The sequence below is a fragment of the Lepidochelys kempii genome, chromosome 1 (genome assembly GCF_965140285.1).
Source record: "Lepidochelys kempii isolate rLepKem1 chromosome 1, rLepKem1.hap1, whole genome shotgun sequence".
NCBI lineage: Eukaryota > Metazoa > Chordata > Testudines > Cheloniidae > Lepidochelys > Lepidochelys kempii.
The window spans coordinates 210,164,345-210,177,523 of record NC_136380.1 but is presented as its reverse complement, the minus strand read 5'-3'; the positions used below and the strand labels follow the sequence as shown (position 1 = coordinate 210,177,523).

At 40.8% G+C, this 13,179-nt stretch overlaps 3 protein-coding genes across 6 annotated transcripts in view; 1 reads left to right on the top strand and 2 right to left on the bottom strand.

The window, feature by feature from the left end:
- Window positions 1-13,179, top strand: part of CSTA (cystatin A) — a 56,783-nt gene that overhangs the window by 664 nt on the left and 42,940 nt on the right. The window lies entirely within an intron of this gene.
- Window positions 8-13,179, bottom strand: part of LOC144929340 (uncharacterized) — a 94,295-nt gene continuing 81,123 nt past the window's right edge. For all 3 annotated transcript variants that reach the window (XM_078848656.1, XM_078848651.1, XM_078848653.1), the window contains 2 exons: window positions 4,415-4,533; window positions 8-1,778 (listed from right to left, as the gene is read on the bottom strand). In XM_078848656.1, coding sequence (XP_078704782.1) covers window positions 1,711-1,778; window positions 4,415-4,533 — 187 coding nt within the window. In that variant the 3' untranslated portion in view covers window positions 8-1,710. The remainder of the gene's footprint in view (window positions 1,779-4,414; window positions 4,534-13,179) is intronic.
- LOC144930244 (taste receptor type 2 member 7-like) lies at window positions 9,512-12,822 on the bottom strand. Its single transcript, XM_078851790.1, is given in 3 exon segments — window positions 9,512-9,589; window positions 9,591-10,212; window positions 12,734-12,822. Coding segments are annotated over 3 exon segments (789 nt in total).

Sequence of the window (13,179 nt, the reverse complement as noted above, 5' to 3'; positions counted from 1 at the left end):
CACTCACCCCGCCGCGCTGCGGCAGGACGCTGCTGACCCCTGCTGGCCGCTCTCCCCGGGCCCTGAAGCGGTTCCCTTTGCCGCCGGCCCTGCGCGCCTCAGCGCAGAGACTTGGTCCCAGGGCTGCGGGGGCCTTCTACTCGCCCGTGGTCCCGGGCAGGGCTCGCCACTGGTTTTGAAGTGGGGGCCACTTTGGCAAAACCCCTTCAATGTGAGAGCCACACGCGGTGGGGCTGAGGGGTTCGGAGTGCGGGAGGGCAGAGGCTGGGGTGCCGGCAGTGGTTTCCCCAGGAATTGAAATGGGAGGGGGGTGTTCGAATTTACAGGTGGGGGGTGTCAGGGCCGATGAGGGGTGAGGCTGTGAGGGTGAAGGTGGGCGGGCGGTACGGCACCACAAGAAAAACTGAAAAATGTTTCATGACCATTTTATGAGATTTAACACAAAATTAAAGTTGGCTACTCAAGCCTTCTAAGAAGCACTACCTCTATCTACATCCTTCTTGGTTTCGTGTTACAATTTTGTACAACTCTGTTAATGAACTTCTTGAATGCATTGCATTCATCTTTGGTGGCTTCTCTTGTGTCCGGTACTTCCATTCCTTCAATTGATATGCTCATTAGTTCATTCACATGATCAGGCAGAAGGCGACTTCTTTCAGAACACAAAATTCTATTCAATGAGGAAAAAGAAAGCTCAGCTGTAGCTGTTGTGACTGGGAGTAGCAAGGGATGAACTCCTACTTCTTTCAGCCCAGGACACGGAACACAAAGATCAGGTCGAGCCACTAGTTGAAGTCAAATCTTCATTCATTCGTCGCATGATATTCCACTCTATGTTCAAATTCTCTATCCTGTCCTGATCACATGGCAGTCCCATTGCTGGTAGTGCCTCACTCCACTCAACTGTCAAGTTTTATAGGACAGGCATCTGTAAAAGCTACATAGAGGTTGAGTAGAATCTAGAAATCGCTGTTGTAGATTTTTAAGAATCAAGTCTGTGTACTTTTTCAGTTGTCTTAACAAACACTTCTTGTCTTATTCACTTAAGGATTGAATATAAATGCCTTCATTAGTCAACTTCTGGACTGAAGTCTTTGCTTCTTCCAGTACTTTTTCAATGGATAACTCTCTGACTGATCCAAAAGTAGCTTCTACTACTGACATCAAGATAAAAGACACAATGACTTAATACTTGATGCCCATTTGTATCGGTGCATTCATTAGCCATGTATGCAAATTTTTTGAATGTGGTGAGAGAGTTTCTTCACTTTTTCAACTGTTAAGTCTTTTGCACCACATGCTTCTAGCCAGTCAGTTGAGTTTCTGCGGAAAGATAGTAAGCTTTCTGCACGTTGATGCACTCCAGAGGCCTGGTGTTTTGCAGCCTTTTCACGTAGTTTGTCAGCATTGGCTTTGCTGATCGTTTTGACAAACCAAGCTCCTCCACTTTTACCAGTTATAGCATTGGGAAGCTTTCCTTCTTCGCAAGCTTTCTTGCAAGAGGTGCACCAGTAGCCATCTTTTGTAACTTCAATAAATGGGAACACTTTGACCGACAAACATCAGGAAATGCCTTTAGGTTTTGGAGACACTGTTTCTTCAATAGGTAGCTGTATTTGTGCTTTGGGCTGGTCGGCTGTAGATACACCACTTGAACCTTCAGTTGACATGTTGATATATTCTTGGTTCTTGATGTGTTCTTCACCTTGGTTAGTTTTTGAGGCCTTTGAGTGGAAAAATTGTTGTATCGTTTTTTGTCTTTTCATTTTCACTGTGACCTGCAACATACAAAAGAGATATGAATAAAGTAAATGTTTTGTTAGGATAATGCAAATTTAACATAAGGATAATGCAAGTTACACCAAAACACATAACAGGTCTAGATTTCTAAAAAATATATAATTTTTTTTAAAAAAATGTATGTAATTTAAATTGACTTTTGAAAAGTAAGCCATCATGGGATAAGAGGGAAGTCCTCTCAGGAACTGAGCCTGACTTCTGCCTCTCCTGTACAAATTCGAAAAGACAGAATGAAAGGCTTTAAAAAAAAGACAATGAAGTCACAGCAAATACAATTGTTTCACTAATTTCAGATATCAGATAGACTTGTCTCAAATGACTCACTCACTAATTCATTGTTTTCATAGCTAGTCTATTGAATTAATTATTATTTCACAAAAGTAAGAGCTATTTGGTATAATATCAGTCCAATTAGATCTGAGTGTAATGCTTAGCTTTCAAACAGAAAGAGGAGAAAATGTGTGTATAAGGAAGCTAACACATTGGATGCATTTGTAACAGAAGATGGCCTTTCATATTCTCTTTAAACAATCCCGTTTTTTGCTATTTCCTATTTACATAGCACGGACAGCAGCCTCGGTGCTATACAATGCACAAAAATAAAGATCGTCCCAGTCTCACCTGGTTACCCAATAAAAGGAAAAGAAAAGGGGATTAGGCCCTGTACCATGTAGCTGAGCTGGACACTGAGCAGACAAAACAAGGCATGAAGCAGATGTCAAGCAGCTCCATGGAAGCTGCTGAATCCAAATCTTACACAGTTCTTACTGTTTCCTTGTGCTTCCCTTGTCTGCATCTGTTTACTCTTATTTTATACTGAGACTATAAACTTCTCGGAGCAGGGACTGTCTTTTTGCTGTGTTCTATATAGTGCCTGCCGCAATGGACTATGACTGGGATCAGTAGGTGATACTGCAGTATAAATAATAAATAATATGGCTGGCAATGATTAAAAAATTAATCACAATTAATCATGCAATTAAAAATATTAATCGCACTGTTAAACCATAATAAAATACCATTAATTTAAATATATTTTGATGTTTTGTACATTTTCAAGTATATTTATTTCAGTTACAACACAAAACAAAGTGGACAGTGCTCACTTTGTATTTATTTTTATTACAAATATTTACACTGTAAAAAAGAAACAAAAGAAATAATATTTTTCAATTCACCATATACAAGTACTGTAGTACAATCTCTTTATCATGGAAGTTTTCACTGTAACAGTGTACTTGCACTATATCTGCTCATCATGCTGCTCTAGTGATCATTGAGCAGAAGTAAGAACTGGAGTCTTACTGGAGATCAGTTCTATCCTTAAACAGTGGAGTGGGAGAGTCAAATCATATAAAACTATTTTAAACAAAGGCTTCCCTGTTGCACCCCTTTTAACTTCTTCCTTGATTTGGCAGCACTACCCCGTGTAGTAAGTGAGGTTCAAGGCTCAGTTGGTGCATGCTAAGTACAGTTTTGCTGCCATTTAGTCATACAATAGTTGTTTAGCACTGATTTCAATACTAAGCCAAAACTGATCAGATTGGAAACGCATGTCTGTCTATACCAACATCTTTTGCTTCTGAGGTCTTTTCCCTCAATTCATCAGTAGGTGGCAGGTGAGACCTCTTTCTGAACCCGGAATGCATCAAGTACTGCTGTAGTCCTTGTAAATAAACTTCAAACAATTCCTCTTCTTTAATGAGGATAGGAAAAGTACATTTGTCCGTAAGAGTCTTACCCTTCTCTTTTTCTTTAAGTCAGACACATCTTGTTTCCCTGCTTCTTCTCTAACTTGTCCCATTTCAACTACCAAAAATTCTCTTTCTGTCTTCTCCCCATGTTCAACAAATTTTTTTATACAACTCAGTTAAACTAAATGACATTGAACAGACAAAAGAAATCATAAACACCCAAAAAATAGTAACAGCAACAAAGACCTTTGTGAGCACATTGTGAGATCCTTGTTGCAAGCTGCATTCAATACTTCTAAAGTGTCAGTGACAACTGTCTCCTCATCGATCAAGTTTTCTGATCTGCTACTCAGCTGTCTGATTTCCAGAATCCAAACATGCAGTAGCAAAGATAAAGTCATCATGGTTTCATAAACTAGTACATTGTAGAGGAAGCTATTGAAATATATGTGAGCAGAAAGAAATACCAGTAATAGAATCTGCCTAAAATTTGCATCATCCTAAATACAGCTGGCTCTTTTATAATCATCTGAAAATATCCCTAATTTTGTCATCAGCTGTACTGCTGGACTAATATACAAAGACGGAAGGTGAGTGCATGTGCCAACCAAATACCAGCAGATTTGCACTGTAGTTAGCGCTGTTCTCTTGTGCAATTTCTCCTAGAAATTGTGGAAGAGAATTCAGGAGTTTGGTGACTGTGAATTGAAACATGTCTGCTGTGTTTCCTATCCTTGCTCTGATCATTTTAGTGATTGAGTTAATCATGGGGATTATGGGGAATGGATTGATCACATCTGTGATTTGCAGTGACTGGTTGAAAAGCAGAAAAACTGATCTTCTGTGATATGATTCTGGCAAGTCTGGGCATCTCCAGAATTTTTTTCCAGTTCTTAATTATGGTGGAAAGTGTCACCTACCTATACTCTCCAGAGAACTGTAATCTTGCATTTTAAACTCTCTGTCTCTGGTTTGCCATCTGGCTGGTGTCTTCTGTTGAGTGAAGATCACCGCTTTCTCCCAGCTCCTCTTCCTCTGGCTGAAGCAGAGAATAAAAAGCTCATGAGCTCCCTATTTGTGTCCTCAGGCACTTCTGTCCCATTAGTGTGTGTATGAATTGTTCACTTTGGGACTCAAATATGACTTTCTCACTAATCTCCAGCAAACCAGAGAATTGAGCATACCACACCTCTATGTAATTATTTTGCATTTACTGGAACCATTCATTCCCTTCCTCATATTTATGGTTTCAGCCACCTTGTTAATCACTGCTCTGTGGAGACACACCAGACGGATGCAAAGAGAAATTACCAATTTCCAGGACCCCCCCAGAACAAGGCTCGTGTTGGTTCCATTAAGGCTCTGATCTTCACGGTCTTCTACTTTTCATATTGGGTTGCACTGATCTCGTCAGTCATTTACTATTTTCTCTGTCTATGAATAATCCTAGTTCAATATATCAGTAATGGCATCTTATCTTGCTTAATCCAAAACTGAAACAGGGATCAATAGGGATTCTGAATCTCACAAAATGCCATCTGAAAGAAGAGACTTCATAACTCCCTGCTACTAAGAGGAGAGATTGGGAAATGGAAAGACAAAGCTCTTCCCACAGTTTTTGATATTTCCTTTCCTCCCATCCTAATATTCTATCCCCTTTTCTCCTCTTCATTCAAAGTTTTGCCTCTTCTCAGAACTCAGAAGGAGAGTTTTTTCCATTCTCTTCCCAGATATGTATTAATTAGCTCCTCCTGAAAGTCAGAGCCAAATGGCTGTAATTGCACACAAGAGTGTCAGGGACGCAGAGAGGAAGGCAGCGTTAACAAGCTGTAAGGAGGCCATGAGCTAGCACATGTAATCTGAGCAAAGCTTTGAAAGAGATTCACTGTAATTAAGCTTTTGAAGACCCTGGCAACTACCCAAAGACATTTGATGACATGCTCTGGATAGTAAATGTTACTATCCACTGCCTAATAAAACCAGGAGTGACTTAGAGGCTTTACCCTTCTTATTGAACTGGGCATCAATTGCTACTTTTGCCCCAAGGCTTTTGATAAAAACAAAAATCAGGTTTCATATGAAATGAATTGTAGACTTTAATTAATTGGAGTTCATATATTAATCAATGGACCAGTCCTCCACCACTTTAGAATCAGTTTTACTTCTGCTATAGTTTTAGAATCAGCAGGGTGAAAGTTACATCTAAAACAGTTGTTAGAAAGGAAAAATTCACACAAGAGAAACTAGTAACAACATGGATCAAGCAGAATGGATGCTGACTAAATTATTAGATAGATAGACTACATGAAGTATTAGCCAACCTGGAGGGATGGGAATTGGATAGAAGGGATAGATTACTGTCCAAAGTAGCCTGACTTTGGGCATTAATTTTGCCTTATGGGGAAAGATCAAGTCAAGAAATGCAGAGGAACAAGACCCACTCAGTCCAACCTACATCCATCCCCTTTCTGGCCACTTTCTATCAGCACCCATAGATACTGCAGACATAATCCAGGCGGATATTTATTAAGAGATGCATAGCATAAACCCACATCAAGTATCAAACCCCCCATATGCTTCCGTGCATCACTAATAGCCTGCAGAAGCGGTATATCAACCACATACATCAACTTCCATACGAAGAAAAAACTAGCACTTAATAAGCATAGGCTAATTAAGGCTACATATAGAACTTTGAGTTATGCTTATAATGAATTTTAGTGTGGGCCATGTATCAATACGTAATTGTTGTTATGGAGTTCTTATTTTCCAGAATATTCATTCCATTAAAGGGGTTAATTGTAGCCAATAATCTTAACCCATATGCAATCAATGAATGATGAATAGATTTAATTGATAGGTATAAATATAGGCATATGGAAGAGTGTAGTATAGGAGTCTAAGGCTGTTCAGCATTTATGAGCGATAAGTCTGTGCTAGATATATAAGATAGTAATGGAAGGTGTTAGAGGGTTTTCCCTTCACCCCTCCCCTGGTTCTTGTCACGCAGGCAGAAAGCAGAAGACCAGAAGTCTGAAGTGCAGACAATGCGAGGTTTATTGGAGTTAATGCCAAGTAAACATTGCTCTGTGCACCACCAGAGTCTGTTTCCTAGTGTTCCATTTCCTGCTCTGACATCACAGAGCATTTACTCCATATCCTTCTTCCCAGCTCTGATGCCGCGGAGCCTTTACCCCGTACCCCCTTCCCAGCTCTGATGCCACAGAACCTTGCCTGTGTCCCCAGTCTCATTTCCCATTTCCAATTCCCTCTTCTCCCTTCTTTGCAGGCCCAAATATACCTGCAATGCACGCCTACAGTCCCTTACAACTTATGGTCATGTTCCAGTGTACAAATACTGCTGTTAACAGTCTTGGAACTTTTCACAGGAGAAAAGACATTCCAGACCTAATGTACTCTATGAAAAGGAAAACTAAGGCACACTGCTATTTTGCTTTCACAGCTGAATGCCGATTCCTATACTATGAACAACATTAATATCTACATTGTCCTACTACTAAATGGGTTCCAAACATTTTCCAGCACTTGTATGGATAAAACAACTATATTCTTTAGCTCTTGGCAAGATCACATGAGACATACAGGAACAACGCTGCAAAACCAGATCCAATCCATTATTGTTCTAACCAAGTTTTACCTTGAATGTGTAAAGCGAGTCAATCTTTTTACTAAACTTGACTTTGATAAACCATTTCTGATATGGCTTCTAACCCAATACTAGCTGTGGTAAGACTTAATAACCAAGGGAGGTATTGGGATGCAGTCAGCGATGTTTTTACCATCCCTTCCTGCGTCAATTTTTGCGTTGGGATGTGTGTGACATTATTGACACAAACTGTGACTGTATGTTGCAACCACTGGTATATATGTGCAGCAAATATTGTATAATGGTTATCATATGAGGTGTCTATGAAAAGATTATGGTTTGCTGGTTATGATTATGCTAGCTGTAGGTGTGTAGCATTTTGTAGTTAAAGTTATGATTATGGGCTATGTACTTGTATCACAATGTGTTTGATTCTAAGTAACCTCAGTGAAGCATTTGGTTAGCTTCTTGACAAAGGACTATTCTCAGTAAGTTCCCAAACAAGAAACACGTGGGTATCTGGGGGCAGGGACACACATATTTTCTCTGTGTGTTGTTGAAAGTGACAATAAAGTTGTGACATGAAGCCAGAATGGGTTAAGCAACCAGCAGGATAAATTGGCCCAAGATCAACCTTTAAGAACATATTAGAGAAGTACTGAATTGCTAAACAGGGCCGTCCCTTGTAAATAGTTCATAAAGCTAAATTACATAGATCAGAGTATTCAGAATGTGTTTCTACTGTTACAGAATTAGAAGCCAGTACAAATTCTATTTGTCTGTGTTTACCTATATATGTTAGAACCCTCAAAATGTGGTCTCATTAGCTTGAAGCTGGTAAACTTATTTCTTGTCTGTTTCTGTATTTTATTGATGGAGAGAGCAAATGGGAATATTCACAATTTGATTAAATGTGTGGGGTAATAATATCATTGTCTTTATTTCTCTTGGAAGTGTGAAGTAAATAGTCTATGATCAGCTTGAATGGTTAATTACCATATGCTGATTAATGTAGCTAGCTACTGGTATGTGCCTAAGAAAGAGGGATTTTATTTGAAGCAACAATTTGCATTACCTATTCTTCAGCCAAGGAATGCCTTTTGTGTTCTCTGACAAGAACAGCTGACTGACACACAGTCCATGCATTTCGTCTGCCTTAACATCGCTGGAGCTTGGACTTTGCATGAAGGTGCAAATCTGAAGAACTTGGGATGCGCTTTGCTTCACAGTATTTTCTAGGAATGGCACAATCCATGCATTCTTTACATGACAGGAAATTTGCATGACGGTGTATGGGATTAAGAATGAAACATTAAAATAACCAGGTACAATTATGTCATTCTCAAGAAAAGCAATTAAATAAACAGAACAACTATTAGCTAGCACTACAAGATCTCCCAGGCATGGGGGTGGGGGTGGGGGTGGTCATGTTTTGTTGGAGTCAGAAATTCTGCATCAAAATAGTGGCATTTGTTACTGTTCAGGACTAGCGTTGATTTACACTTGGCAAAGTATCAATGTGAATTTTTCCCCCTCTCATAAAAATGTGTCTCACTGGGACAGCTGTATCCTCTCAAAGCTTGCTAATTGCCTTAGACAATTCAATAAGTATTTGCTCTCAGGAGACCTCAGTATTTGCAGCACACAAAGCTGTACAAGGAATACTGCAAGCATAATTAACCATATTTGTCAAAGTGGCAAGTCTTCAGATTGTCCAGGTAGCTGTGCCAGTGGCCTTTCAGCTTTTTACTCTTTTATGCCGCTGTGTCCCAGATCTGTGTCCCAGATCTATTTTATAATTACACACGCAATTACACTTGATTTCAGTCACCAATATTTCACAATGTTGAATGAGGGCATGCAGAAGTAAGACCCTACTAGAAAAGTATTCGTTATGGCCGTAAATAGCAACTTAAATATATTTGGTTTGTGCCAAAGAAACAATAAGACACAGAGGTTATAACTGAACACTACTGAACTGAAATGCAGGCCAAGAATTCAGAAAAGGGTGCTGCAGTAGGCTAACGTAGGAATAGTTCATGGAAAGAGTGGTTATTAATTAAGGATCTGTGAGAACAGAGAAGGAGAGTGTAAAAAGGTGGGAGCCTTTTCCATGCAGGACTGGGAGTGAAACAGCAATTCAGCAAATCATTTATCTGAGGAATAGCATGGAGGAAAAAAACATCTCATGTGAAATGGAGACTATGGATTTGAGTCCCTTCCTACGTTGGATGAGAGTGAAAGGCCCCCTCTTTGGATCTTTAGGATTCATGGTCGGCATTTGATTGTATGCAGACTCTTCCTGACAACGGTTTCGGTTTTGGATTGGTCAGAACCAAAATAATGAGGTGTCCAGAAGGATATGCAGAAAGTAGAACTTCATAAGGGTTTTGAAATTTTATTGTCTCCGTCAGAATGATATTATAGTCACAAAATATATAATGAAGAGGGTAAAGAAGGAAAGCAGAGATTTCATGACATTGGTGTGGGGCTTTCACACGGAGATCTTTGAAACCAGTAACATTGGTTTTCATTTTCTTTGTGTATTTCCATTGAGAGATGAGCAATAGGATGGATGAAACCAAGAATATAATGAAAGGGATGGCAGATACAATTACTTCCATAGGCATAAAGGAGAGATCTGGGATATCCTTAGACTCAGTCAAGGTTTTGTTTCCTTCTGGGCTTTTTCTTGAGTTGCGTAGATCAACCCCAACATCAAGTCAGACTAATGGGATGGCACTGAAGAAGGAAGCAATCCGGGAGTCCAGGAGAAGCCTTGGCACCAGCAAAACAATTCTCAGCTTCAACAAGAGAAAAAAGTATTGGGTGAAGTTGGCAAACTTTAGAGAGATGAAGACGCTAAGCCAGGTGGCACACCAGAGACTGACCAAGTTTACACAATCCCACAAGAGTCCGAATGCTTTGTGTTTGCATTCGAGTGCAGAAGTCCATGGAAAAAAGATATAAATGACGTTGCTTAGCATTACACTCCATGGTGGGAGAAACCTGGAGACTCTCAGGGAGGTAATAATAAGCTCACACGAAGCCAGCTTTCTGCTTCTGATCCAGTCGGTGAAAATCACAACTATAATAATTCCATTCCCCAGACTTGGAACAAGAGACTCAGGTCCCAAAAGGATCGGCGAGCTGAGAGCTGGAGCGAGAGTGTTTCTAATTGTTGTTTTCCAAGCCTGCGCTGATTCTTCGGTTCTTGGAGAAACTGCAAAAAGGGAAATTGTGACTCTTGTGCTGGTCTGCTGGGCTCTGGCTGGTATTGACACTGTTGGTTTAAGTGTTTTCTAAGGGTAGGAACTGCATTTATAGGGATGCAAATCATCGAAGAATCTTGGCCTCAGCTACTGTCCATATAAATTTCTTTGCAGTGTTATGCCTTTTCTATGAAAATCTTCATTTCCGTCTACAGTCCTTTAATTTCTTTCTCTGCCATCTCCCTCTCTCCCACTTGCTATTTTTTATTGTTTGACTTCTAGCTTATCTCACTAGAAGAGCTGGCACTAGGCATAAGCAAGACTAAGCAATTGCTTAGAACCACATGCAGCTCAAGCATCTCCCTTTTGCTTTTTATTATAAGAACTTGCATGTTTTAGTATTGTGTACATGTGTGTGGGCAGGGGGGAATATTCCTGCTTAGGGGCGTCAGTGGCCTATCACCAGCACTACTCACCAGATAGATAAGTTCTATTGTGAGCTATGCTCGAAAAATATAATCCTACCCACAGACGCCGCTCGTCCCTGTGCCCCGAGGGACTTCCTTGTAGTGCCTGAGCCACAGCAAGTGAAAAAAAACTTCTCGTTCCCCAAAGACAATGAAAATAGAAGTTTCCGCACACATTACTGGCGTGAAATCCCCAAAGGTGACAAAGTGGAGTGGCCATGGCTTCTGTACTCAGAAACACATTATGGAGGATAATGCTATGACAGGAAGTGTTCCTGGGCTAACAGTGGCAGAGGGAACTGCAAATTTCTGTGTGGCTTAGTGTTGTGGCATGACATACTGTTTGAAATAAATGTGGTAAGCAAGAGACTGCAAGGTGTTGCCCTTGATATATCTGGAGCAATGGAACAATTGGACAAAGCAAAGTCATACGTACAGTCTTACCGGTCAGATGAAAGATTTCAAAACGTTCTGAAGAGTGCACAGAAGTTGGTAGAGGAACGTCACACTAAAGCTATTTTCCCACCCATTCAAGGTGCAACAGGATTCTTTGCCCCTTTTACAGATCCAGACTAACAATTCACAAGAGTCACTAAAGAAGAAGACATTTTGATTACGAGGCATGAGATAATCCCATAAGAGACACCAACAACAATTCTAAGTTGAATTCTTTAACCAGGTGCTAGTTTGTGCAATACAGTCAGTTGAAGAACGTTTCATGCATCTCAAGGAATGAACACAGCAGTATATTTGGGATGTTGTATGCCCTGCATTGCTGGTGTAGGTCTTCTCCAGGTATAGTGAGGAGTTCCTCACTATACCTGAAGAAGATCTACACCAGCAATGCTGGGCACGAGAGACAGTGCTGAGACATGAGCACATGCGCGATGTTGATGCGAGTGATTTAGGTGATGAACTGAAAGCCCTTTCAGGTTACATTTCAGCAGGATCAATGCCAAAGGCTGCTCTGGAATAGATGTGCGCAAATAAGACGACCACTCTCTTTCCAAATGCTTTGGTTGCTCTGTGCATACTTCAAAGACTTCCTGTAACAGTTGCCAGTGAAGAACGCAGAGAACAAACAGCCTACGTCCGTTTGTCAGCTCTGCCTCTTAAATATATTTTATGAACATCTCTTTCAGCACACATACATAACTCCTTAAACAGTGCCCCCAAATATATCACACAATAATCATGAGGATCAATACGACCCTCGTTTGGATAAATACTATGAAAGCAGCATGTTAGGTGCAGTGAGTGTGTCAGGTCTGATAGGAATTATTGTTACAGAACAGTGAACCATCTACCAGTTGGTATTCTGGAGTTTGTAAGGTCACAACACTGTTTGTACTACAGCTTCCCCCAGTGGAGAACCACCTATTGAGAATAATGGCAAAGGAAACTTTGGGTATAGACAAGACACTAGTTACAGCTTTTGTTGTCTAAACCAGTCCCTTTCCCTCTTGTGGTTAGTTAGTGTCCTTCAGATGGCTCACATCATTTAGATGTTCCTAGATTTTTAAGGCCAGAAGAGATCATTACAATCCTCTGCTTTGATTTCTTGGAAAACACAGGCCATAAGAATTCATCCGGAGGTCCCTAGAGGAAGGAATTATTCTTCCCTAGGAAAAGTTCTTTGGCAACAGGATCATACCTATAAAGGGCTCTGTCCTTTATAGGGACTGAGGCTGGGACTATTATCGGTAAGAAGCTAATAAATCATGTCCCATTGTAAGTTCTGTTTGGCTAAGATATAACTCAAATAAGAGCACAGGACTGGGACTCAGGACCCCTGGGTTCTTTTCCTAGTCTGAGCTAAAAGAACAAGGGAGGATTTTTAAATTGGACGGAATATTGACACTATTTTCCACAGGTGGTGGTGGTTTTCGCTGATATCATGCTCCTGAGAATACCAAAAGGCACAGTGAGCACAACGGCTACTGGGGAACGTACCTGGGCCTGTATGCAATGGTGCCAGCTGAATTCACCATGGAGTGGTGTGGAAAAGCGTCCCATCGTGGAGGAAGAAATAAGGCAGCCATCTCTAGAAACTTTTGCAAGAGGGTTGCAGAACACCTCCATGGAAGTTTCCTAGAGATCCCTTGGGAGGATCCAAGGGACATGTCTACGTACAGAAACAAACTGCTCCACATGCCTCCTCCCCCTGCCTAGCCCTACAGAGCATGAAAAGCAGATAACTCTCCCACTGTTTGCTGTACCACTGCCTCTTCGAGTATGAGTAACGTAGTGAAAGGGCTGGGCCAGTAAAAAGACTCTGATGCACTCTTCCCTTGATAGGTTTCAGAGTAACTTGACGCTGATCATCTACCTTTAACCTTAGGCTCGTCCAAAGCTCTTTCCATCTATGGACTGCTCTCTGGTGATTTGCTGCCTTCTCA